This window comes from Eschscholzia californica, unplaced genomic scaffold, assembly GCF_041429995.1.
Source record: "Eschscholzia californica isolate CP2 unplaced genomic scaffold, dmEscCali1.0.p SCAF_2, whole genome shotgun sequence".
NCBI lineage: Eukaryota > Viridiplantae > Streptophyta > Magnoliopsida > Ranunculales > Papaveraceae > Eschscholzia > Eschscholzia californica.
The window spans coordinates 7,633,993-7,657,011 of NW_028238309.1; the positions used below are offsets into that span (position 1 = coordinate 7,633,993).

At 35.9% G+C, this 23,019-nt stretch overlaps 2 protein-coding genes across 3 annotated transcripts; one reads left to right on the plus strand and one right to left on the minus strand.

Moving 5' to 3' along the window:
- Positions 1-826: 826 nt before the first annotated feature.
- Positions 827-5,104, minus strand: LOC147555822 (putative GPI-anchored protein At1g61900). 2 transcript variants are annotated; one of them, XM_086663922.1, is made up of 8 exons: positions 4,782-5,104; positions 3,610-3,780; positions 2,912-3,514; positions 2,547-2,792; positions 2,400-2,411; positions 2,110-2,253; positions 1,544-1,588; positions 827-1,083 (listed from the first exon to the last, which is right to left on the minus strand). In XM_086663922.1, the coding sequence occupies exons 1-8, from the start codon at positions 4,843-4,845 to the stop codon at positions 1,013-1,015; spliced, it is 1,356 nt and encodes a 451-aa protein (XP_086520048.1). In that variant the 5' UTR covers positions 4,846-5,104; the 3' UTR covers positions 827-1,012. The 2 variants fall into 2 exon arrangements, 1 of the variants encoding a protein (XP_086520048.1); XR_015235179.1 differs by lacking the exon at positions 2,400-2,411 and having other exon boundaries at positions 2,538-2,792.
- An 8,496-nt stretch (positions 5,105-13,600) lies between these two features.
- Positions 13,601-16,969, plus strand: LOC147555823 (uncharacterized). Its single transcript, XM_086658543.1, has 4 exons — positions 13,601-14,398; positions 14,593-15,486; positions 15,625-16,830; positions 16,934-16,969. The coding sequence occupies exons 1-4, from the start codon at positions 13,601-13,603 to the stop codon at positions 16,967-16,969; spliced, it is 2,934 nt and encodes a 977-aa protein (XP_086514669.1).
- The last annotated feature ends 6,050 nt before the right edge of the window (positions 16,970-23,019 follow it).

Below are 23,019 nucleotides of genomic sequence, written 5' to 3' on the forward strand. Positions count from 1 at the left end.
TAGACTCTTTTAGACAAGTGTTGTTCGATGACAAAAACCTTATCTTCGTCATGGACTTCTTGGTTTATAAACCAATCTTCCATCTGTTGAATCCAAAAATCTATATGATATTGATAATCAAACATAGGAATTTTGGAATCGACATTAATTTTTTTTTATCTTTTCGATCAACATAGAGTTGCCGTGCATCTCTTAAAGGATCCCAACCTAAACGCGGAAGATTATTCCAACATTCAAGATGAGAAGTATTTAAAAAAAAATTATCTATTCCCAGATTCTTAAAGCTCTGATACCAGCTGATGTAGATTGTTGCGGAAGCGTAAAAGTAATGGAATCCACCATTGTTAATAAACTAAACTAACGAAATAAAACTGATAAAATAACGATAAACGATAAACTTGATTAATAACTTGAATAATAATAAACTTGGTTGATAATATTCTCTGATCTGAATAACAAGGACAGACCTGACTTCCTTTTATAGGAACTTAGAAACTTCTAGATAGACTCAAATTAAGATTCCTAAATATCAACGATACTCAAATATAGAAACTTCTAAACCTAGACTTAGTAGGAAATACTAAAACATGGAAACTCCTAAACTCTAACCCTAATGGACTCGGCCATGAGGCCCGTCTTGATGGTCTCCATCAACTTCCCTAATTTTTTTTACCCAAATAACTATTCCATTCTTTTCTTTTAGTTAATGGCGCCTGACAATTTAATTTCTCCAATACCCACTATTAAAGACTTTCGCCCTTATTCAAGAATAATATTCTGAAGTAAAAATGCAAATGTTTCAACAACAAAAAAAGAAGTATGAATGCGAATCAAGAAAGGATCACTCAGATATCTTTTTATACACATAATATTTATTACATAGAATCTTTCAAGAATCATAAATTTATATCAACAACAAAGATGAGTCGACCAGAATGCACCTAAAATTTGTTAGCTTCAACTCGCACCATTTTAGAACGAACCTGAAAGATAATCATTGGAGAACCGAAGATCACAAGATTGAGGTAAGAGCCGCTAAGCAAGAAAGTAAGATCGAGAATATCAAGGTCACTCCATAAGATCCTGCAAAACAACAAAACGGTCATATTGACGGGCATATATATGATCTAAGGGTATAGCGACAGCGAATTCTAAGAGATGGAGACTTGTCCTTGTATTTGATAAAAATAAATAATCTTTTCTCATCAAGGACCTTGTTAATTCATGTTGACTCTAGTCATATTATAATGAAGTCATCAATTGCTAGTTCTGGTCTTTTACTTGGTATTCATTTCAGTAAAGAATCGTTCGTAAATCAAGTTTCTTGAGTATTCACCTAGTATAGTCTGTATACAATTCAGAATTGTTCAAAGGAAATATATATGCAATTGACCAGAGGAAGTTTTTCTTTAATCTTGTTTTTTTTCGGTCTATTTACCCGTCCCATCCGAATCACTGCAGTGCCCAACTTGTTTCAGACTTGGATCAAATAAGAGAAGTATATGATCTGTAGAAATAAGAAAAGTATTTAGGGTTTACTTACCACTCTGTGAAGATGTTGCTGCCGGAAGTTCTGGAATTTTGACCTCTGCGCCATCATAGATTTAGAATAGTCGGATTCAAGGTTTGGAAACAAAAATAAACACAAACATAAAGAAATAAATAAAAATATAAGGGTACTTAGTTTCTACCAATTAGCAAGTGTTGAGACGCCTCACATATTACATTCTTGGTTATGAGACTCCCCTTGGTCCATATGGGGACTAGTCCATGCGCGCCCCCTCATACGTGGTATTTTTTTAACCCAACACTGTGTTTGTTGAATGACGTAGAGCACGTCCAACCATTGGGTTTATCACGCTTGGGCCTACCTCTGTCTCTGATAGACTGGTACCATATTAAGTTTACGGACATGTAACTCAAAACCAATTGGCAATGCATGGAGAGACAAAATGTCCCTACATACAGTATTAATTGTTATCAGACTTTTGGTCCATGTGGGGACTGTTCTTAGAAATAGTTGTAGAGGGATGCTTCGAGGACTCTTACTCGTAACTTGAATAGTATTTCAGTCAACCAAGAAAGCAAAGCAAGGTACATGGGATTTACTCTGACTGCAGGATGAAGTTGGTAGTTCGGTTGTGGAGGGCCAAGGAGCTGCTATATGGTCATTCAGATCACAAACAAAACCGATCCCAGAAGATTTATCAAATGTTGCATCGGAAGGTAAGCTTGGAAGAAGGCATCCTGATTCTGTTGCAAGAATGAAGGGATAATAAGGTAATCGCCAATCAACAGTTCGGAATATCATACGAATAGTTTCACCCAACATATAAACATCGTCAGATGAATAAAATAATCGAAATCAGTAGTTTCGTAGGGTAGCATTACAAACATACCTTGTGTTCCAACTGGTAGGCCAAATTTAAATATTGCCCAGATCAAAATCGTAAAATGGAAAAAAAGAATCACAAATTAGTAACGACTCAATGCTCCAAAGAAGACCAAAATGAGTTCATATATTTTTTATATATTACGACGCTAACCTTGGAGGGAGAAATCTTTGAGAGTTATTTGACAAAGGCCATAGATATTTTTTGTAATATTATATTTATGTAATTTCTTGCCAAGTGATGCAGCACAGTCCAATGCTTGCAAGTTGGTTATGAAGCTTTGCTTTTGCAAGTGAGACACATAACTGCCCATGGCTTTGCAGCAAACCGTTCGGTTACTTGTTTCACTCCCGCAATCCTTTGCAACTCCTTGAATATCGGGAAAAACCAGGGGGCAGACTGAGGAAGAAAATTGCCAGCCACAAAAAAACGTAAATATAGCGAGCCAGACATCAAAATATAAATAAATAAAGAAAACATAGCTAAAAATCTTAGAAAAGCTTGTTATTACAAATTACCTTTATTCAAGTTGCAATTTGACAGTTCTCTTAGAACTTTTTTAGAAGACAACGGATCAAGTTTACTACTGAGCCATCTGAGGACAATTTCTTTACAATCATAAATCCTAGATTGCTCTGGCAAGTCATGAGACTCATCAGTGCTAGATGAACCACGATCCTTCATAGCAATGCTTTGTGCAGCTTCTGATATAGCATTCTGGCAAATCTGGCTACAACACTCATTAACAGTATCAATTTTTTCACAAGCAGACAAAAGCTTAGAAGTATCCACAATCTTCTCAAACTCGCTCACGTCTTTGACTGGGCAAGAACCCTCAGTGAGGTTTGAAGGACGAACCGAGCATATCTTTTTGAGCTCCCTACTTGCTCCCTGACCTATTAACATCTGTTCAATATCTGAGAGGCAGTCTTTTGCATGGGTCTGATTCAAAGCAAGCATTCCGGTAGCTTTACTGGACTGTCCGACAAGAACAGAAAGAGTCGCTTGCAACTGTGGACAACATACAACATTTGCCAAAAATGGAGCAAAGAAACCCCAGCAATCAATAGCCGCTGTGCTCATCATACTGTTGGCAGCAGAAAAGTTTAATGTACAAAGTCCTGGAAGAAAGAAGTTCCTATTTAGTATTGATTGTTGTGTCATTTTAGCAATTTCTTTTACCCCTCAAACAACAAAGTTCATGTAAAAAATATACCTGATAATCGTGGTACACTTGTATTTGAGTAAGGTGTTAATGGAGAAGGTGCTAGAAAAGGAAGAAAGGGTTGAGGTTCATTGCTTGGAGAATCTGCAGGTAAAAGAGCAGTTTCCTTGGTTTCCATCGATACTAACCCGTCGAAACCGCTGCAGTTTGAACCGTGCAACCCTGTACGGAAACATGATATCAGCAAAGATGATTATAACCTATGTAAAATGTAAACTTGAAATTAGATTTAAATAGTTGAATAGGTTCATAAAATAGATGCTATGGTATGTACATAATGCAGATCTTCTCTCTTTAAATAACTTTCTTGGTTGGATGCCTTGAGTACCATGTAAAATTGGGTAGCTTACACATGGAGAGGAAAAGAATGTGAACATAGTTAACCCATTCAAACGCTTATATAGAAATTTTCAACAATTACGACCCACAAGACCACAATAATACTCGAAATCTAGTCTGAAGGAAGCTTAACTATGAAACAGAAAAATTCCGCAAAGTATACAAGAAATGATTAAAAAATCTATGTTTTCATCTTCTAGCGTCACTTCCATCAAGACTAAATCAAACCCTTGTTTAGGATTTTATTCATCAACAGTAAATGAAAGTGGTGTGTATGTGAAGCTCCTGAACTTGGTGTATGTCAATAAGATGAATTCCCCTTGTTGCAATGTGCATACTCTAAAAAGTTCAAATTTTACAGTACATTGTAGCAATGGACAATTCACCTAAAGCATGATATTCACTAAAACTAACCCTAATATTAATATAACTCAAACATACAATTCTACCATGTAAATAGTTATAATCATACTAACAAATCAAATCAAATCAATTAAATTTCAAAAAAACAAAATTCAATATGTTTCTCCATATTCCTACAAATCACAAGTTACATGCCTAGTCTATTGATATAGAAGGAACCTTTATGAACCATGTGAAAACCCCCAATCAAAACCCAAACCCTATCTCTCTATAACCAAATTGAACAAAAACCCAATCTTCAAAAAAAGAAAAATTGAACAAAAACCCATCAATAATTTCTTCCCAAGAAGCCAAAATCACATAATGTAATAGTAAACTAATACTTTTAAACTTAAAACAAGCAAAATTAACAAATATACTGTGTGTAATGAAATCAAGGGAGTAGATATAAAATTACTCACATAAGAACAAAAGAAACAATCTCAATGAAATGTTGTGAAGATTCAGATATGACCCTTCTCTCATCTCTGCTGTTTATTGAAGTTTAAGTGGGATAGACTGAGGTACAACCAGAGAAAGAAGATTGGTCAAGAAGGGGGAAGATAATGAGATATTAAGCATTAAATTCTGAGTGGGAAGTGAAGAAGTAAGAAGTAGGGAGGACTTGGAAGAGAAAAATGGTAGTAGAAATGGTGGGTTGGTGGTGGTCTAGAGAGAGAAAGAAAAGAGAGTGAAGAAGTGTGAGAGTGAGTGAGCCATTAGTGAAGAACTCCCTCAAATCATCAAATATGGTCCAGAGACTAAGATTTTTCTTGACTTAATTCCATTTTGGCCCTCTAAGTAGGACCAACTAACCAAAAAAGGCCCATACTTTGACCGGACTCCCATTCTGGCCCCCTAAATATAATCAACACACTCAAACCATCTTCCAACTTAGAACCAATCATTTTGATAACAAATCAAATGCACAAACCCTTAAACCTAAAATGAAAAATGACCATATTGTTTAGCTATTTAATACCTTTTGTAAAGAATCTTTTTTATTTCTCTCTTCGCACTAACTTCGACACGTATAGTATTTTGTGAGAGTCAATAAACTTGAACAACAAGAATCAACAGATTTTTTTTTTGATGAAATTGAATATAAAGTTACTCTTGTGTCCTTCAAGATAAAAGTAACCATGTACGCGATATGCAATTTGGATCGAAGTTTCAAATAAACAAGATATAGTATGGCAGAGTGGGCAGTCCTCTTTCTATTTCTCTCTCCAAAATCAATTTTCCCTCTGATCTTTTTCTTCTACTCTAGCAAAAGCAAGAAAGTGATAAAAAATGCTGACAAAAAAATAATGTCAGGAGACATTTGGAAGTTGCTCAAAATATTAGGCTCATTTCGTGAGTTGGCTACTTTATGGGGTAAAATGGAACTAACTCTTATTTTCAAAGTTAAATTTGTGATCATATAACTGAAAACCAAATTCTAACTAGTTTACTTATTCAAGGTAGATTTATCACATAGAGGCCTAATTCTAATATTTTATTGGGTTTATGATAATTGAACTCAAAATCAATTGACAATGAATGGAAATGACACAAAATTTACTTCATTCCTTCCCATGTCCCCTTCTTTCTAACTTTCATTAGGAAAATTATACATTTTTTGTAATTTCAAAGAAAACCCAGTGTCATTTATGTTTGTTTTTTCTTTTGCGCAAGGTTGTTCTGTAATTCATGTATCAAACATAAAATACTCAAGGAAAATAAAGTAAAATTTAGATGCTAAAATACTTTTTTATGTGTAGAAATCGAAAATTAGACTTTGGTCAAAAAATTAACCCTTTAACAAGACAAGAATCATGTTAGAAAAAAGAATATGAAATCAGTCCAAAATATTAGGTTGGGCTGCAATGTCAGGTTCAGATGTGATACTGTCACATCTCGAATGGTAAAAATGTAAACTACATATATTGTGTATGGATTTAGGTTCCGTTCACATGACTTATGGCAGGTTCGCATGGCTTGTGTCAGGCGCACATAGGTTATGTCATGCGCACATGAGTTATGTCAGGCAAAACACATCAGGTTATGTATGAAATTTCAAAATGTACCGTGAATGAATTTATGCACTGCAAAAGATGAGATAAAGGAAGTGACATCTTGAAATGTAAAGTGTAAGGATTTCTGCACTTGCAAAATACTAGTTAAAGGAAAGGACTTTTGGAAATTTATTGTACATCCAAAAAAATGTTGTGTTTTGCATTGAACATTATGTGATGTATATGTTAGTGTACAATTTTTTATGTACAGGAACCGACATTATTTTTGCAAAGAGATTTGTTTTGGACCTGCGACTTATTCTTTTTTTACTTCAAATCATATTTGTTTGTAGATATCAACTTCTAACTTAATTTGCAGCAAAAAAGAACTTCTAACTCGTGATATTTGTTACTAGTAAGGGGGAAATACGTATAGAATAATGTTGGCACCACTTTAATAATTATTAAATGGGGGATTGGGTGAAGGGTCCAAAATGAGGCCCTTAATAGGATTCCCATCCTAGGTAAGCAAAAAATAAAAAGCAGGTCCAAAGTGTCAGGTTGGGAAAAAAATGACGAAATGGCCCTTGGAAAATAAAGTATTTACGGTCCATCGAAAATTACAAAATTGCTTTCGAAAAATTACAAAATTGCCATCGAAATTTCTCGGGAAACGATTTTTTTCTGAAAAAGAATCTGACAACCCGTCCATCAAAATCTTTACTGTTCAGAAATTTACGGAACTGCCACAGAAAAATTCCCGGGAAACGAAATTTTTTTCGGGAAATTATTTTATTTACTGGAAATTTTTTCTGTACTAGACACTTTTGTTGGGCGGGAATTTGAAATTTCGTTTGAAAATTTCAAAAAAAAGATTTTGTGACTGGGAAATTATTTTTTTTACTGGAAATTTGGGCAAGAATTTGAAATTTCGTCCAAAAGAATTTGAAATTTTAGACGGAAAATTGAAATTTCAAAAAATTTTGAAAATTGGAATTTTTTGTGTACGGGAAATTATTTTATTTACCGGGAAGAGATGGTTTGCTGGGCAGGAATTTGAAATTTCGTTTGAAAATTTGAATTTTTCGTGTACTGGTAAATTATTTTATTTACCAGTCAGTTTTTTTTTTCAGGAAAACGTCAGCATGTCCCGTCCAAGGGCAAGAGGGGGATAAAAATAAAAAAACTGACATTTGGACCTGCAACTAATTTTTGGACATGAGTGGATTTTTTTGGATTGACTCAAAAATCCTTATTAAATACCTTTTCTCTTATTGCAATGTTTTTTTTTTTTTTTTTGATGAACTGCAATGTTAAATGTATTATATTATAGACGAATGATAGTAATAAAATTTGCTTGGACCTTCAAATAGATTGTGAATATTTATTGAATATTTGTTTATTTATTGCTTTTTTTTGGAAATATTTTATTGAATTTAGGGACTTCCAGGACTGTTTTTTTGGGACCCTACAACAAAAAGTATTCTCACATACAGCAGTTTGTTTCGACGGTGGACCCACTGTCCAAGTTGCTATGTCACGTGAAACTCACGTGCCATATTTTTAGGCGGGTACGAGGGGTGCGTTTGGCAGGTAGTAGTTGCTTGTGATGGAATCTGGTCTCTAGTGCTCCTCGCCATTGACTCGTGTTATTTACGGAAGAGACATGAGCCGTTCGAATTACGCGGAAGTCTTTAATTGTTGACTTATCCTAAACAGACAGATCCCTAAATCATTAGCAACATAACTTCCCCTATAAGTAAAGATAGTTGACTTTTTCACCATGAAATGGGAGCAGCTAAAAGCACCCGAAAATTGTTGTCAGTACCCGGGAAGAGATCGACTAAGATCAGTCTCCTTGGACCCCAAACGTCTATTGATACCCGCGCACGGATTGATTCGCCCGAAATTCAAAACAAGGCTTTGGGCTGACCCAGTCCAAGCCCTTAGTTTGAATTCGAGTTGGTCAGTTCGTAACATAGATTAAGGTCTCGGATTGACCAACCCGAGAGTAGGGTTCCGAGAGTTCTTTTAATGGTGGATTTAAATCACGGTTCTTTCTTTCTCTAACTCCTAATCTAGATCAAAGTTTGTTTGGAATCAAAGGTCTTCCAAGATAGTTTTACTCTCTTCTTTTTTTTCTCTAAAACAATGTTTTTTGTCTCTCTAACTCCTCATTTTAAAACGATGATCATGGGCTTGGAAACATTGGAAACAATGTTGTTTCCGTGATAACACGATGATGATTATACGAAGAAGGAGAAGAGGAAACAAAGAAGAAGTTAAAAAAAAAAAAATAGGGATGGGGCGATCTGGGTGCCTCCCCAGTAGGCACCCATTTCGTATTGGGTGCTAACAAACCCGACCCTAATAGCAATTCCATAGAGTGCCTTTAGCCGCTCCCCCATGAAATTGGATCTTAAGTGATATTAACTTACGCAACATCTACATTTATTCCAAATGTTCATTTGATTTCGCACCCTAATCTTTATCTTCCCTTCACTTTTACCATTGCAGTTTTTTATCACATCACCAACTTTGATCACCAACACCATATATCTCTTTCTCTGACTGTCTCTTTCCCTTATCTCTTTCTCTATTTCGGCAAAGAAAAACATTTCTCTCTCTATTTTGACCCTCTCTCTCTTTTGACTCTCTTTCCTTTTCTCTCTCCCTCCTTCTCTCTCTATTCTGGGGAAGAAAAGCCTTCGACTTGACAACTGGTTTTTGGTTTGGGGAATCTCCGAAATTGTGTTGCATTCTGGTTTAGGGAAATCCCCCAAACAAGGTTGCATACCAAGGTGCGGCCTGGTTTTGAAGTTCCCCCAAACTATCGATATAGTTTGGGCCTCCCTAAGCTAGATTATCGACTGTTCCAACGAAGGCTTTCCTTCGACTGAACAAAGAAAAACAAAAAGAGAGGGTAGACAGAAAGATAGAGAAAAGGAGAAGAGAAAGAGACATTAGTGGGAGTGGTTAGAAGTTGTGGTGGCGGTCAGAAGTGGTGATAGTGATAGAAGGTGAAGTTGGAGATGAAAATTAGGGACTCATAAGCAAAAAAATTAATTTTTGGATTCGAAATAAAATTGTTCACAGGTCAAATCTAATTGATCAAAGTATTGATGCTTCAGAGAATACATTGGATGACCCAAAGTCGAAGCCTTTGTTTGATGAGAATCCACTTTCTTTTGATAACACAAAAAATATTAGTATAGGGTCCGTGGGTATATAGACCAAAATAATATTCAAAAAAGGTTTATGATTCAATCTTCCCAAAACATGGATATTTAGTCCATTTACATTATGGACATAATAACCCATTTTTTATGAGAGAACTACCGTCCATGTCCCTCCTACAAAAATCACGGGATTTTTAATTTTCCAGGGTGAATTTGGAATGTTTCTAATGTGGGCGTGATTAAGGGGATTTAAAGCAACTAACGTATAAATCTGAAATTGATTTATCTCTATCTTCTAACCGTTTTGGAAAGCAAATCTATTTCCAAATCAATTCACAACAAAAATCGTAACTAAATCAATTTTCTCTCTCTTTACAGATTTGGAAACCAAATCAATTTTCTCTCTCTTACTATGTAAATTCTTTTCGATTCAAATCAATTTTCTTTCACTTAACTTTCAGATTTGGAAATAGTATATTTTCTAGGATCAATTTAGCGTGATTTGGGGGTTAATATACAAAACATATATATCACTTTCTCTCACTTAACTTTCAGTTTTGGAAATAGTATATTTTTCTGGGAACATTAAAGCAACATATGTTTTCGTTTTTACTCATACATAAATACACATATAATACAAATTATGAAACAAATACGTAAATTATGTATTATTTATGACGAGAAACCGTCATTTGTCAAGTATACAACATAATTTATCAAATGTATGTGGGTCTTGTTCAATAAATTACACATAATTTCTTTTACATTCATCCTTTACATTCTGTTACAAAAAAAAAGTACAAAATCTTCTTTGGTTCAAAAATGGTGCCCATCCATCTACTCTCCATTAGTTTCGTTGACTCACTTTGATTTGATGATTCTCTTTGAAATTTCATCCGGTATATCAAATCTACACACATAAATACACATACATTAAAGAAAAAAAATCATATATTGTATTATAAACTACATGTACAGTTTCGTAAATTATATACAATGTTTGTCAAATTTTGACAACATTTGAAGGTTTTGAGTAGTTTGGTAAACTTATCAAGGCTACTGTTGTGGGTGAAAAGTACACGTAATGGTAAATAAAGTAACACATAATTTATGTGCACTTATACGTAAATTATATACATAATGGTAAGAACATGAAGATATATGTAAATTATATATACTTTATTGCAAAGTACACGAGATTTGATAGTAAAGCGAAGTATTTCTACTAATGAAATGAGTACTGTTTTGGTGTTAAAGCACGGGTAATGTTCTATAAATTACCCATAATTTACTATAAATTGTGGTGATTTACGATACAGTACATGTACTGTAAATTCTGTTATGAGTAACCGTACGAAAGAACAAATGTTTCATAAATCCGTACGGATTGAAAACCAGATCTGAAGAAAAAAATGAGAATATCATTAAGCTTAAACTATAAATCTAAAGATATCTGCTATGATGATTGATTGCAATAATGTCAAATTTGAGTTGAAGGATTAAACATCAAGATCAAAAACATAAATGAAATTTTAAGAGAGAGAAAGAAAATAAACATCAAACATTCGATTGATGATTGATAATCTGATCTCACGAAATATAAGAAATAACAGAAGATTAAACATAGATCTAAAGAAATATGATATTATCACTGGATGCAAACATAACATACTAACTTTGAAGGAATCATGGAATAAGGAATAAACATAAAGATCTTAAACAGTTATGAAAATTTTAGGGTTTTAGTTATGAATCATTGAATAAGGAATAAACATAAAGATCTTAAACAGTTATGAAAATTTTAGAGAGAGAAAATAAACATCATACATTCGAAGTTAATGAATTAGTAAACAGATCTTATAGATATGTATCATAAATCTGATACGTTTTATAATAGAGCGAAACAATTAGGGTTTTAGTTATAAGAAGAAATATTAGATATTAACAATGGTGTTTATAAAGATTTCAAAAGTATTAAACCTGATAAATGATGAATTTGGACAGCAATATAATGTAGAAGAAGAAGATTTTCTGAGTTTAATGGAGGTTTGTCAACTAAATCGATTTTAGAGAAATCAAATAAAGAGTTTCTGTTACTGAAAAAATAATGAAGATATCCTTACTTTGAATAGAAACATGATTGGAGAGAAATATGGGAGATAATAATGAAGATATCCTTACTTTGAATAGAAACATGATTGAAGAGAAATATGAGAGATAAATATGGAAAAAGATATGCATAGATTTCGAAGATAAATCAGTTACAAAATATGGAAAGGTTAGATTAGGGATTATGAAATAATATTTATTCTAGAGATTTGTGTTTTCTTTTTAGATGAGACCAAATGGACTAGATATCCATTTATATTATTTTTTTGGTTTTAAAACCCCTTATAGGATTAGAGAGGATTATATCTACTATTAGGACCCGTTTTTTGGACTATAAACCCAAAAATTCATTAGTATATTCAAAGTTCTTGCAGTCTGAGAGGCTACAACTCTTTTTTGTTTTTTTTGTTGAACTGCTACAATTCTTTATATTATGACAAAGTCCAAGTGTTTTTTGACTAATTTATCTGTTTCCATCTTCAACAAAAAAAAAAACTCTACCAGCTTCCCATTTGGTACTCGTCCAACACGAAAATTATCAAAAGTGTTAAAATATGCACATATTATTCTAATGTATTTCATTCAGCTTTTTATGAATTTTGTTTATGATGAATTTTCTTGTATCCTGAGGCAATGGCTAGCTTAACAGCCTCCACAGCTGCCACTACCTATTGCCTTCATCTACTGTTTACCATTTGAAGACTACCTATTGCCTTCATCTACTGTTTACCATTTGAAGAGACCTAATTTCATGATCCTTTGCAGCATGAAACATTTGAATCATATACCATCAAAACCACTCCAACATAATTTTTTTGGACTATTTGACCATCCAATTAATGGTTCCTTAAAAGACAATTAAATCATTAACTTTTTACTTCTTTTGAGAGAGAAACTCTGGGAGGGGAAACAGGGTTGTCCACCCTTTTAGCTGTAGTTTGAAAGAGAAAGATGTTGGCTTTCTTGCTCTCTTCCCTCCCTCTTTTTCTCTAGCATTATGTCGAGATTAGAGAGTCCAAATAGGTAGTTTGGCAAAATTCTAAACTATAATCTAGTGGATTTTGATTGCGTGCGAATAGTTTCACATGGGAGAACGAGTATCTAGTAATCAGAGAATAAAATGTTTAGGTACTCTCCACTCATTGCCAATTGATTTTGAGTTCGATGACCAAAGTCTTAATATGATATCAGAGCTAGACCTACACGTGATACACTTAAAAGCCACATGTGAGGGGTTGTGCGGTAGCAAGGTATCTACTTAGGACAGAAAGGAAAGAAAGAATAAAAAAAAGTTCCCAAAATATTACTTTTGACCGTAGTATTTCACTTACGTGTGAAATTTGGATTTATCTTTTTTTTATGTTTCCTCGTTTATAATTTGGACCATCAATTAAGATCGATGGTTCAGATTTTATATTCTTCTAATTGGCAGAACGATGACAGAAGAAATAATTTATTTTTTAGGATTAAATCTTGAATATTCTAAAAACATCCAAATGTTGACTAATTATTGCCGCGTTTGCAACTCTTTCCAAGGTGGCTGATCAGGTCAGATTCCAACCAATTTGCGGTCGCCCATCTCGGACAGACTATCTTCTTTTGCTTAAATATAGTCTATCAGCGGTTCTGGCACAAAACCCCAAACTACTTATATACTACTTTCCTTCCTGTTTTTAAAGTATCACCGGTTTAGACCATTAATTGCGTTTTTCTTTTTAATCCCGGTTAGCTGTTGTGTGCCAATAACACATTCAAATTAAAACAAAATTAAAGATGTAAGTTTTAGAGGTGCCTCTTATAAGTGTTACAGGTGCTTTTTGAGGCAAATTTGTGAGAGAGTGGAGGTGCCTTGAAGACTTATAGGGGCATCTATAAAACTTTCCAATTAAAATTATTGTTCCTCATTGTCCAATCTCTCTAGTGTTTATTTATGGAGAACCAAACAGTTCGAATAGGATGGACTTCTGGAATAATATGTGTGATTACTTTAGGAACACAGACACAAAGAGCTTACCTGAGTTGATTATTGGAGATTTCAACATTATCTTCCATCCTCATGAGAAAAGAGGTGGGGCAGCTATCACTAACCAGCAAATTACCCCTCTGACAACCAAAATCTTTCAAAATGGTTTCTTAGAGCTTCCTTATGTGGGTTCCCCAATCACTTGGACAAATAACCACTCTAACAACACCTTAGTGGAGCAACTTCTTGATAGGGCCCTGGCAAATCAAAGTTGGCTCAACCACTATCCTAACACTAATACCATTCACCTTAATAGGAGAGGTTCTGATCACCATCCAATACTTCTGCTCACTACCACTGAACATACTAGCAGAAGCAAACCCTTCAGATATAACCCTATATGGTACAAAGATGAAGAATTTGCTTATCTTGTCAGCTCTCATTGGTCTCATTTTGATAACTCACACCCAGCTGAGAAAGTGCACAACAAACTAATAGGCCTGCAGCCAATCCTTCATGAGTGGAATAAGCATCATTACAATGTTCTCCTGAATCAGATAAAGAATACTTCAGCTCAGATTCAAAATTGTAGGGATAAAGACATATATGCTGTGCTATTAAAAAGTCTGAATAATTTGCTTGATATCCAGGAGAAGTTCTGGAAACTAAAATCAAGAGATAACACAATCTCCTTAGGTGACAGAAACACAAGGTACTTTCATGCTTTAGCCTCCTCTAGAGCTAGAAACAACAGAATCAGAGGCTTAAAGAATGAGTTAGGGAAATGGGTGGTAAACAACCAAGAGATGGAGTCAATCCTTAAAGCACATTTTCATTCAATCCTCTCTGCTCAAGCAGTCTCCCCCCCCCCCCCCCCAACTGTATGGAAAACTTATTCCACCAGAGTATCACAGATGAAAACAATATAAAGTTAACAGAAACTCCTTCAGTTGAAGAAATTGAACAAACTATACACAACCTGAAGGCAGACAAAGCACCTGGCCCAGATGGTTACTCTGCCTCCTTTTTCCAACAAAACTGGGATGTGGTATCCAATGATGTCATAGACATGGTTCAATCTTTCTTCATTTCAGGGCAGATTCCAACAGAGATAAACAAAACTCATTTAGCTCTAATCCCTAAAACTCCCAACCCCTCCCAACCTACTGATTTCAGACCCATCAGCCTCTGTAACACAACATATAAAATCATCTCTAAGATCCTGGCAAATAGACTAAAACCTTTGCTTCACTCATTCATTAGTCCTCATCAATCAGCCTTTGTTCCTGGGAGACATGGGACAGACAACATCCTTCTAGCCACTGAGATAGCCCACTCTATGAGCCAACAAAAAGGTAGACAAAAATACCTTGGTTTGAAGTTAGACATGAGTAAGGCATTTGATAGAGTAGAGTGGAAGTTCCTGCTAGACATCCTTGGTAAGCTGGGGTTTTCAGGAAAGTTCTGCAACTTAATACACCAATGTATCTCAACAAACAGCACCTCAGTCCTCCTTAATGGCATCCCTGGTCCTTTCTTTAGTCCTACAAGAGGTATGAGGCAGGGAGACCCCCTCTCCCCTTATCTCTTCATTATATGCATGGAGGCCCTGAGCAGAATGCTTCATCAGGCCCAATCTCTGGGACAAATACAGGGCTTTAAGCACTCTAGAGCATCACCTATTATATCACATCTCTTATTTGCTGATGACTGCTTACTTTTTATCAAGATGGACATACCTTCTGTTCACAACCTGCTTGATCTTCTCCAAGAATTTGGTAATGCTTCTGGGCAAATGATTAACTTCAACAAAAGTGGTTTGTTCTTCATCTCAAATGCCCATAAGAAGCACTGTAGATTAGTTTCCAGAATCCTCAAAGTAAAACATATCAATCATCAAGATCCTTATCTTGGAACTAATATCTTTGTCTCTAGGTAAAAAACAACTCCCTTTCTCCCAATCCTTGACAAACTTCATAAGAGACTTAGCATATGGAAAAAGAACCTGCTTTCTCAGGCAGGTAGGGGTGAGATGATCAAGTCCTCCCTATCTGCTGCCCCTAGATACCAGATGGCACTGTTCAATCTTCCAAAGAAGGTGAGAAGTGCCATTTCTTCTCTGCAGAGAGACTTCTGGTGGGGAACTAAGACAAATTCAAAAACTCTTTACTTGAAAAACTGGAATTCTATATGCAAACCAAAGTCTCTAGGGGGATTAGGATTCAGAGACACTGGTTTGGATAATTTATCTCTAAGGAGCAGGCTCAATTGGGATATAAGAAATAACCCAAATGCAACATGGGTAAAGTTCTTGGCTGACAAATACCATTTCCAACCAAATGCAGTTTTACCTTCTCCTTCTAGTGCTTCTTGGTTATGGAAAAACATTGCAAAAAACCAACCTTTGGTAGATCAGCATATCTCCTGGGAGGTGGGTAGTGGTCAGAATATTAATATTTGGGACAGTGCTTGGATCCCAGGTCTTCCTCCTATTGGCAATGCATTCTCCAATAGGAACTATACTTGGGTCTCCCAACTTATCACCCCCTCATCAGCCTGGAATGTTCCTCTTATTCAGTCTCTCTTCCAACCAGAGATCATTGATAGAATCCTATCCATTCCTATTTCAAATAACAGAGACACCTTTAGATGGAATATCACCCAAGATGGTAAATTCTCAGTTTCCTCTTTGTATAAGCACTTAACATTCACTAGTCATGCTCATACACCTGGCATCAGTACTACTTGGAATCACATTTGGACTCTTAGAGTTCATCTGAGAACTTCTCTGTTCCTATGGAAATTGGCTCATGGTATTCTCCCATTTAAGATGCTTCTGAACAGGTACATAAACAGTATCTCTACTACTTGTCCTCTCTGTAATGAGGCTGAGGAATCCATCATCCATCTTATTCAAAACTGCAAAGTCACTCAGCAAGCTCTCAATCATTTTCTACCCACACTACAACAGCAGAGTGGATCTTCAAGCTTTGAAGAATGGTTTAATCTTTTCTGGGATAAAGATAATATTAACAACTGTTACAACTCCCTCACCACTTTAGAGATCATATCAACCATTATCTGGCAAATATGGAAAAAAAGATGCGACATAATCTTCAGAGACAGTAAACTTGATCTGCCCATACTTTACTCCTCTATAGAGAGTTTTGTCACGGTCCTAACAAAGAATCTCAATACCTATCAACCAAATCTACCTCCTGTTGTCTCCAAATGGTCGCCACCACCTTCAGGCTATATAAAGATTAACTATGATGCTGCATGGGATAGGTCGACTCTTCTAACTTTTGTCGCTATTTCTATTACAGACTGCACAGGTAGACAGCTCGCCAAAGGATCAATGATGGGCCTAAAAGGTTACCCTAATTAGGTCTACACCCGCAAGTGCACGGGTGTCAAGTTGTAAAATTCCGGTAAGACCGGTTCGTTCCTCAGAGACTAAGTGAAACCTATTCTAAGTCTTGGAAGTAACTTGGTTTTTGGTTTTGATGAGGTTTTGGTAATAAAATAAAAGAAATAAAATATTAAAATAAAATTGCGGAAAGAAAATAATTACAAATGATACAAGGAACTCAAATGGGGGAGAGCCTAGGGTTTTCTGGATCCGTCTTCCTAACAATTCTAACGACAAATTAATTTGGTCTAATTCGATTGTTCTTTGTATAACTCAGGTTTTCAGTCCATGGATGGTCTAAAAACCCGGAAGATATTATCGTTAAAATAATAAAAACTGTAATAAATTAATCATTAGAATAATTATTGAAACTTCATCTAAAACCCTAGATAGAAAATTAGTTACTCATAAACATTAAATAAAAGAAATTGGAAAATAAAGTAAAGAGAGGGAGAAGAAAACTTAACTTTTTCGCTATTTCAGAACCAAACAGGGCCTTAGGGAAAGATTTTCCTTCTGTTTTCCCAAAATTCTGCCAAACAGACCCTTAGGGAAAATTATTTTCTCATCTTCCCGGAAACGATTTCCAGGTGAGAAAATAATTTTCCTTCCCTGGTTTTTCTCTTTCCTTCTCTGTTTTCTCCTTCTTTCTCCTTCTAAACTTTCTCTTTCTCTCTCTAAAACAAACCAGTAACACCTCTTTCTCTCTCTAACCGAAATAGTAAAGAAAGAAGAAGATAAAGAAATTTCAATGGAGTTTATATTAATTCGATCTCTCTCTCTACAGTATCTCTCTCTCTCTTAACTCTTTCTATCTAATCTTCTCTCTCTCACAAAGAGAAGAAACAGAAGAAGAAGAAGAATAAGAACAGAAACAGAAAATTCAATCTCTCCCTCTCTCTCTCTAGCTCTTAGCTCTCGGGTTTCTCTTCTATCAACTCTCTCTCTCTCTAACTTTCTTCTTCCAGAACCGAGCTGATGATCTCTCTCTCTCTCTCTAATTTACTATTTGTAGTTGAGCTTTAGAGGTGGCTGATAATCCCAGCCGAGATGAGATGTGATTTCTGCTCTCAAAACCGAGTCTATCTAATCTCTCTCTCTCTCTCTGTTCTTCAATTTAATTTGAGCTCGAGAGCTTCCTCCCATCCGAGATATCATATCCATCCTCCCTCCCTGTTTCTTATAGCCGAGATGGTTTATCCAGCAAACCTAAACCAGCCGAATAGAGAAACAAAATAATCTCCATCCGACCAGCTTTCTATCTTTCCTTCTCGGTCTAATCTTTCTTTCCTTTCTCTCTTTTCTTTCCTCTCTTCTCTTTTCTTTCCTTTCTCTCTTCGTTTAGACAGCTCTCGGGTATAAAAGGAAGAAGAAGATGATGACGTCAGCTGACGTCATCGAATCGGGTCGAGTCGGGTCGAGTCGGATCACACATATAGCCACGTGTCCCTCTTGACTTCTAGCATACCAAATTTGACCCGAACTTTGACTTGCTCTAATTTATTCATCCGGACTCCGATTTGACTTCCGTTTTCGCCTACGGGTTCACCTTGGACTCTACTTTCCATCCGAGCACTAATATTGGTCATGAAATCAGAATCACAAAATGACCAAAATACCCTCAGTCTGCATTTCTCCGACTTTTATCCGTTTTGCACACATAACTCTGAAAAAGGTACCTGAGTAAGGAAACACAAGCAAAACATCAGAGTAACAGCTCGAATTAGACTAACTAGTCTAAATTAAGATATTCAGATGAGGCATTTTCATGACTCATCAAACATCCCCAAACTTAGATTTTGCTAGTCCTCGAGCAAAAATAGAAAAATAAAACTAAACCCACCTTCACCACTTTCGTAGGGAATCACGGTTGCACTTAGCACGTGCAACAAGCCGTTAAACCTCTAGGTTACCCAAGAGGACGAGTTTTGTCTCGTGAGGGTTTGCAGTGAATATACCCACAAAATTCAAAGATCAAAAATGCAAAAGGGTCTAAATATGATGTGGACCAAAAATGTTCATCCGATAGATTTTCGAAAGTTAATAAAAATGAAATCTAAGTCGACCAAACCATACAAATGCTAAAAATCCCTTCACTAGTAATCAAGACTCGAAGTGCACGTGACCAGCCAATATGAGTATCATTTCGGTTCCAAACAGACAAGACCTCGATTACCTTCTCAATACATTTCGCCTCGACTGCTGCCTCGCGGTCATACACTCAAAAATTAAAGTCACTCAAGAATGGTTCACTCTATGTGTTAGTATGAATATGAAGGAAAACTCAACACATGAAAAAGACGGACTAAAATTTTGTGGACGACTGATCTCAAAGAAAGGAAACAACCACTAATACGGAATGGGGAAGCTAACCAACTCTTCTCATCTAATCAACTATCTAACAATGCTCCCTAGAGGTTAATAGACTATAATGATGATGTAACTAGAACCCTTGAGAACTCGACGTCTTCAAATCTTCAAAAACTACTTCAAGGGATAAACACTTAAACAAAACCACATAAACACATTTTTTCTTTTTTTTCTATTTCTTTTCTCTTTCTTTTTTTTTTCTTTTTTTTCTTTTTTTTTTTTTTTTTTACCTCTGGTAATACAACTCAAAATACACATCTTACTTTCTCAACAATTTCCTTGGGTATAATTTTCTCCTCTTTGCTTCATGTCTTATTCTCAGGGTTCTAAATGATGGACGATATCTATTTTCCTCTAGTTGACATTGCTTTCAAGTTTCTCAGACTACAAGAGAAGGGTTTACTTCCTGATGACATCCCTAGTGGTTGTAAAATTTGAACTCAAGAGATCAACTGAGCTCTAATGAATATTGCGAGGTTGAGTAGCTCTTCATTCTACTCGGAATTAGCTCAGAAGAGATCACTCAAAGCAACCAGAAAGGCTCAGAATCTCACACAGGTTAAGTCTCCACTAATGATTAATCAGGTTCTCTCAGAAAAATCCACTCTTCACCTATCTAACACTCACATGGCTAGTGCACAGACAACTTCAAGACTCGAAATTCATGGAAAAACCTTTAGCAAACAGATAGTCTGACGAACTAGACTCTATAACTATTAACAAAAAACAACTAGACTCACATTTTCAATCCAAAAATTAAAAATTTTGAAAAATTTTAAACCCTTTTGAATTTTTGAAATAAGGACTAAAAATTCAATCCCCTATCCCCAAACTTAAACCGAACATTGTCCTCAATGTTCTGAAGACTATGCAGAAATAATAGGATGTAAGGAAAGATGTTACCAGATTCGGAAGTCCTATGCATGGGTTGCCTCCCAGAAAGCGCTAAGTTTAACGTCTTCAGCCAGACGAAACAGATGATTCGAAAAAAATAAAAAGAATTAACCTACTGGATTACAAATATGTGATTAACTGTAAACCAATATTCGATACATCTGTGGGTCCACCCAAAACACAAAGTTTTCAGTGAACGATAGTCTCACATCTTTGTGAATTGCAGAGAGTGCATGTGAGACTATCAAAGAAGAGGGGCAATCCCCAAACTTAGTGGATGCACAGTCCACTAAGTAACTATAAATACTGGGACCAACGTCTAGAAAGTCATCAAAAGGATCGACATAACAATGAAGGGCCAATATATCCGTCGAAGGCAGAAAGTCATCTGCAAGTTTAGTAGATAGAATATCCACTATTTCCATAGACGTTCTCGAGGAGACATCTGAAGTGTCCCAAAAGGGATCAACAACCGAGTCTGAGACCATGTGAAAAGTCAAACTAGAATCTAAGGGTAAGGCAATATGCTCGGGGACCACGTCAAGGTCTATGGTTTCCTTAGGTAAACAGTCTGACAAACTATCCAACATGTCTCTAGCGTCATCAATGTCCTCAAAGACATCTGCAGCCTCGCAGTTATTCCTAATATCATGCCTTCTTATCTTTTCACCTAAGACTGACTCCTTACAAATCTCAAATGTCGGAAAGTTCAGAAGTGTGTCATCCCCAAACTTGCTCATTGAGCCATCATCCTGGATATCAACGTCTAATGCAGTCCTATCATGGTGAGATGACATAGGTGGAGGAAGCAAGACAACATCAGACCTTTCAGGCTCTAGGATATTATCAGTAAATTCGTCGACATTTAACTTAGTACTAGGGTTAGACGTAATACCCTCGTCATCGTACCTAGTACCCTCTTGAGTTTGGGGTGGTGAAACCCCTTCCTCATCGACGAATGACTGTGACTCAAGCATCTCTATCTTTTGAGTTAAGGACTCAATCCTCTGCTTCGTTTGGGTCGCAAATCGTGACATAATATCTTCAAGAGTCTCCTCATAATAAGGCTCACTAGTGTAATTAACTGAAGACTCTTGATAATAACTTCCTCCGTACATATTAGGATCATACCTGTCTCTAAAGTCATTAGTCTCAGAATAGTGTGGACAATAAGGTCTCTCATATATATTTGGCGTCGGACCATTTCCATCGCTAATCGGACCATCTCTACACATTTGTTGATAATCTCCTAATGTCATATGAGATTGATCAGGCTCATATGGTCTACTCCACTCACTAATAGACTCGTTTCTAGACGTTCGTTGATAATCCCCAAATGTCATACCCGGTCGGTTAGGCCCGTCTCTACACATCTGTTGGTACTCTCCTAGGGTCATACCAGTCCGGTTAGGCTCAACTAGCCTATTCCCCTCGTTAAGTTGCTGACAATCTCTTAGAGTCGTACCACGTTGGTTAAGCAACTGTTGGTATTCTCTTAAGGTTATATCAAGGTCATCATCATCAACAGGGTACGTCCAACCATTAGAAAAATGCGCCATGATGATCAGGCACGATCACAAGATGGGAATTGACACTTGCAAAAACTACACTCGATTCCTTTTTATTGGTCCATTTTTTTTTTTTTTTTTTTTTTTTTAAACACGAAAACCGAGGAAGCACTACTAAGATCTTATAAAAAGTACCCACTAACAGGGGATTCGTGGGTGATTAGAAAAATTACCTCCCGTTCAAGACGGGCGACGACCTTTGTAGACGACCCGGGCCACTCTTCCCTCAAGTGTTCGAACCCGAGGCTTCCTTGGATTTTCGGTTACAATTTTTAAAAGCCCTCCAATTTAGGGTCAAAACAAAAGAAAGTACTAAAAAGTCTAAGTCTCTCCTCACCAAAATAAATAAAAAAATAAAAACAGTAAATTTCTTCTTTTGAGGTCCTCCTCCTTGTTGCGCCTTCTCTTCAGCTCCTTAGTGTTCTGCACACCAAAAACAGAGAAGCAAGTCAAAGTATCCAAAATTCAAAACTTACCAAAAATAAAAACTTTCCAAAATTAGAATAAATTTAAAACATAGTCCCCGGCAGCGGCGCCAAAAACTTGATGGGCCTAAAAGGTTACCCTAATTAGGTCTACACCCGCAAGTGCACGGGTGTCAAGTTGTAAAATTCCGGTAAGACCGGTTCGTTCCTCAGAGACTAAGTGAAACCTATTCTAAGTCTTGGAAGTAACTTGGTTTTTGGTTTTGATGAGGTTTTGGTAATAAAATAAAAGAAATAAAATATTAAAATAAAATTGCGGAAAGAAAATAATTACAAATGATACAAGGAACTCAAATGGGGGAGAGCCTAGGGTTTTCTGGATCCGTCTTCCTAACAATTCTAACGACAAATTAATTTGGTCTAATTCGATTGTTCTTTGTATAACTCAGGTTTTCAGTCCATGGATGGTCTAAAAACCCGGAAGATATTATCGTTAAAATAATAAAAACTGTAATAAATTAATCATTAGAATAATTATTGAAACTTCATCTAAAACCCTAGATAGAAAATTAGTTACTCATAAACATTAAATAAAAGAAATTGGAAAATAAAGTAAAGAGAGGGAGAAGAAAACTTAACTTTTTCGCTATTTCAGAACCAAACAGGGCCTTAGGGAAAGATTTTCCTTCTGTTTTCCCAAAATTCTGCCAAACAGACCCTTAGGGAAAATTATTTTCTCATCT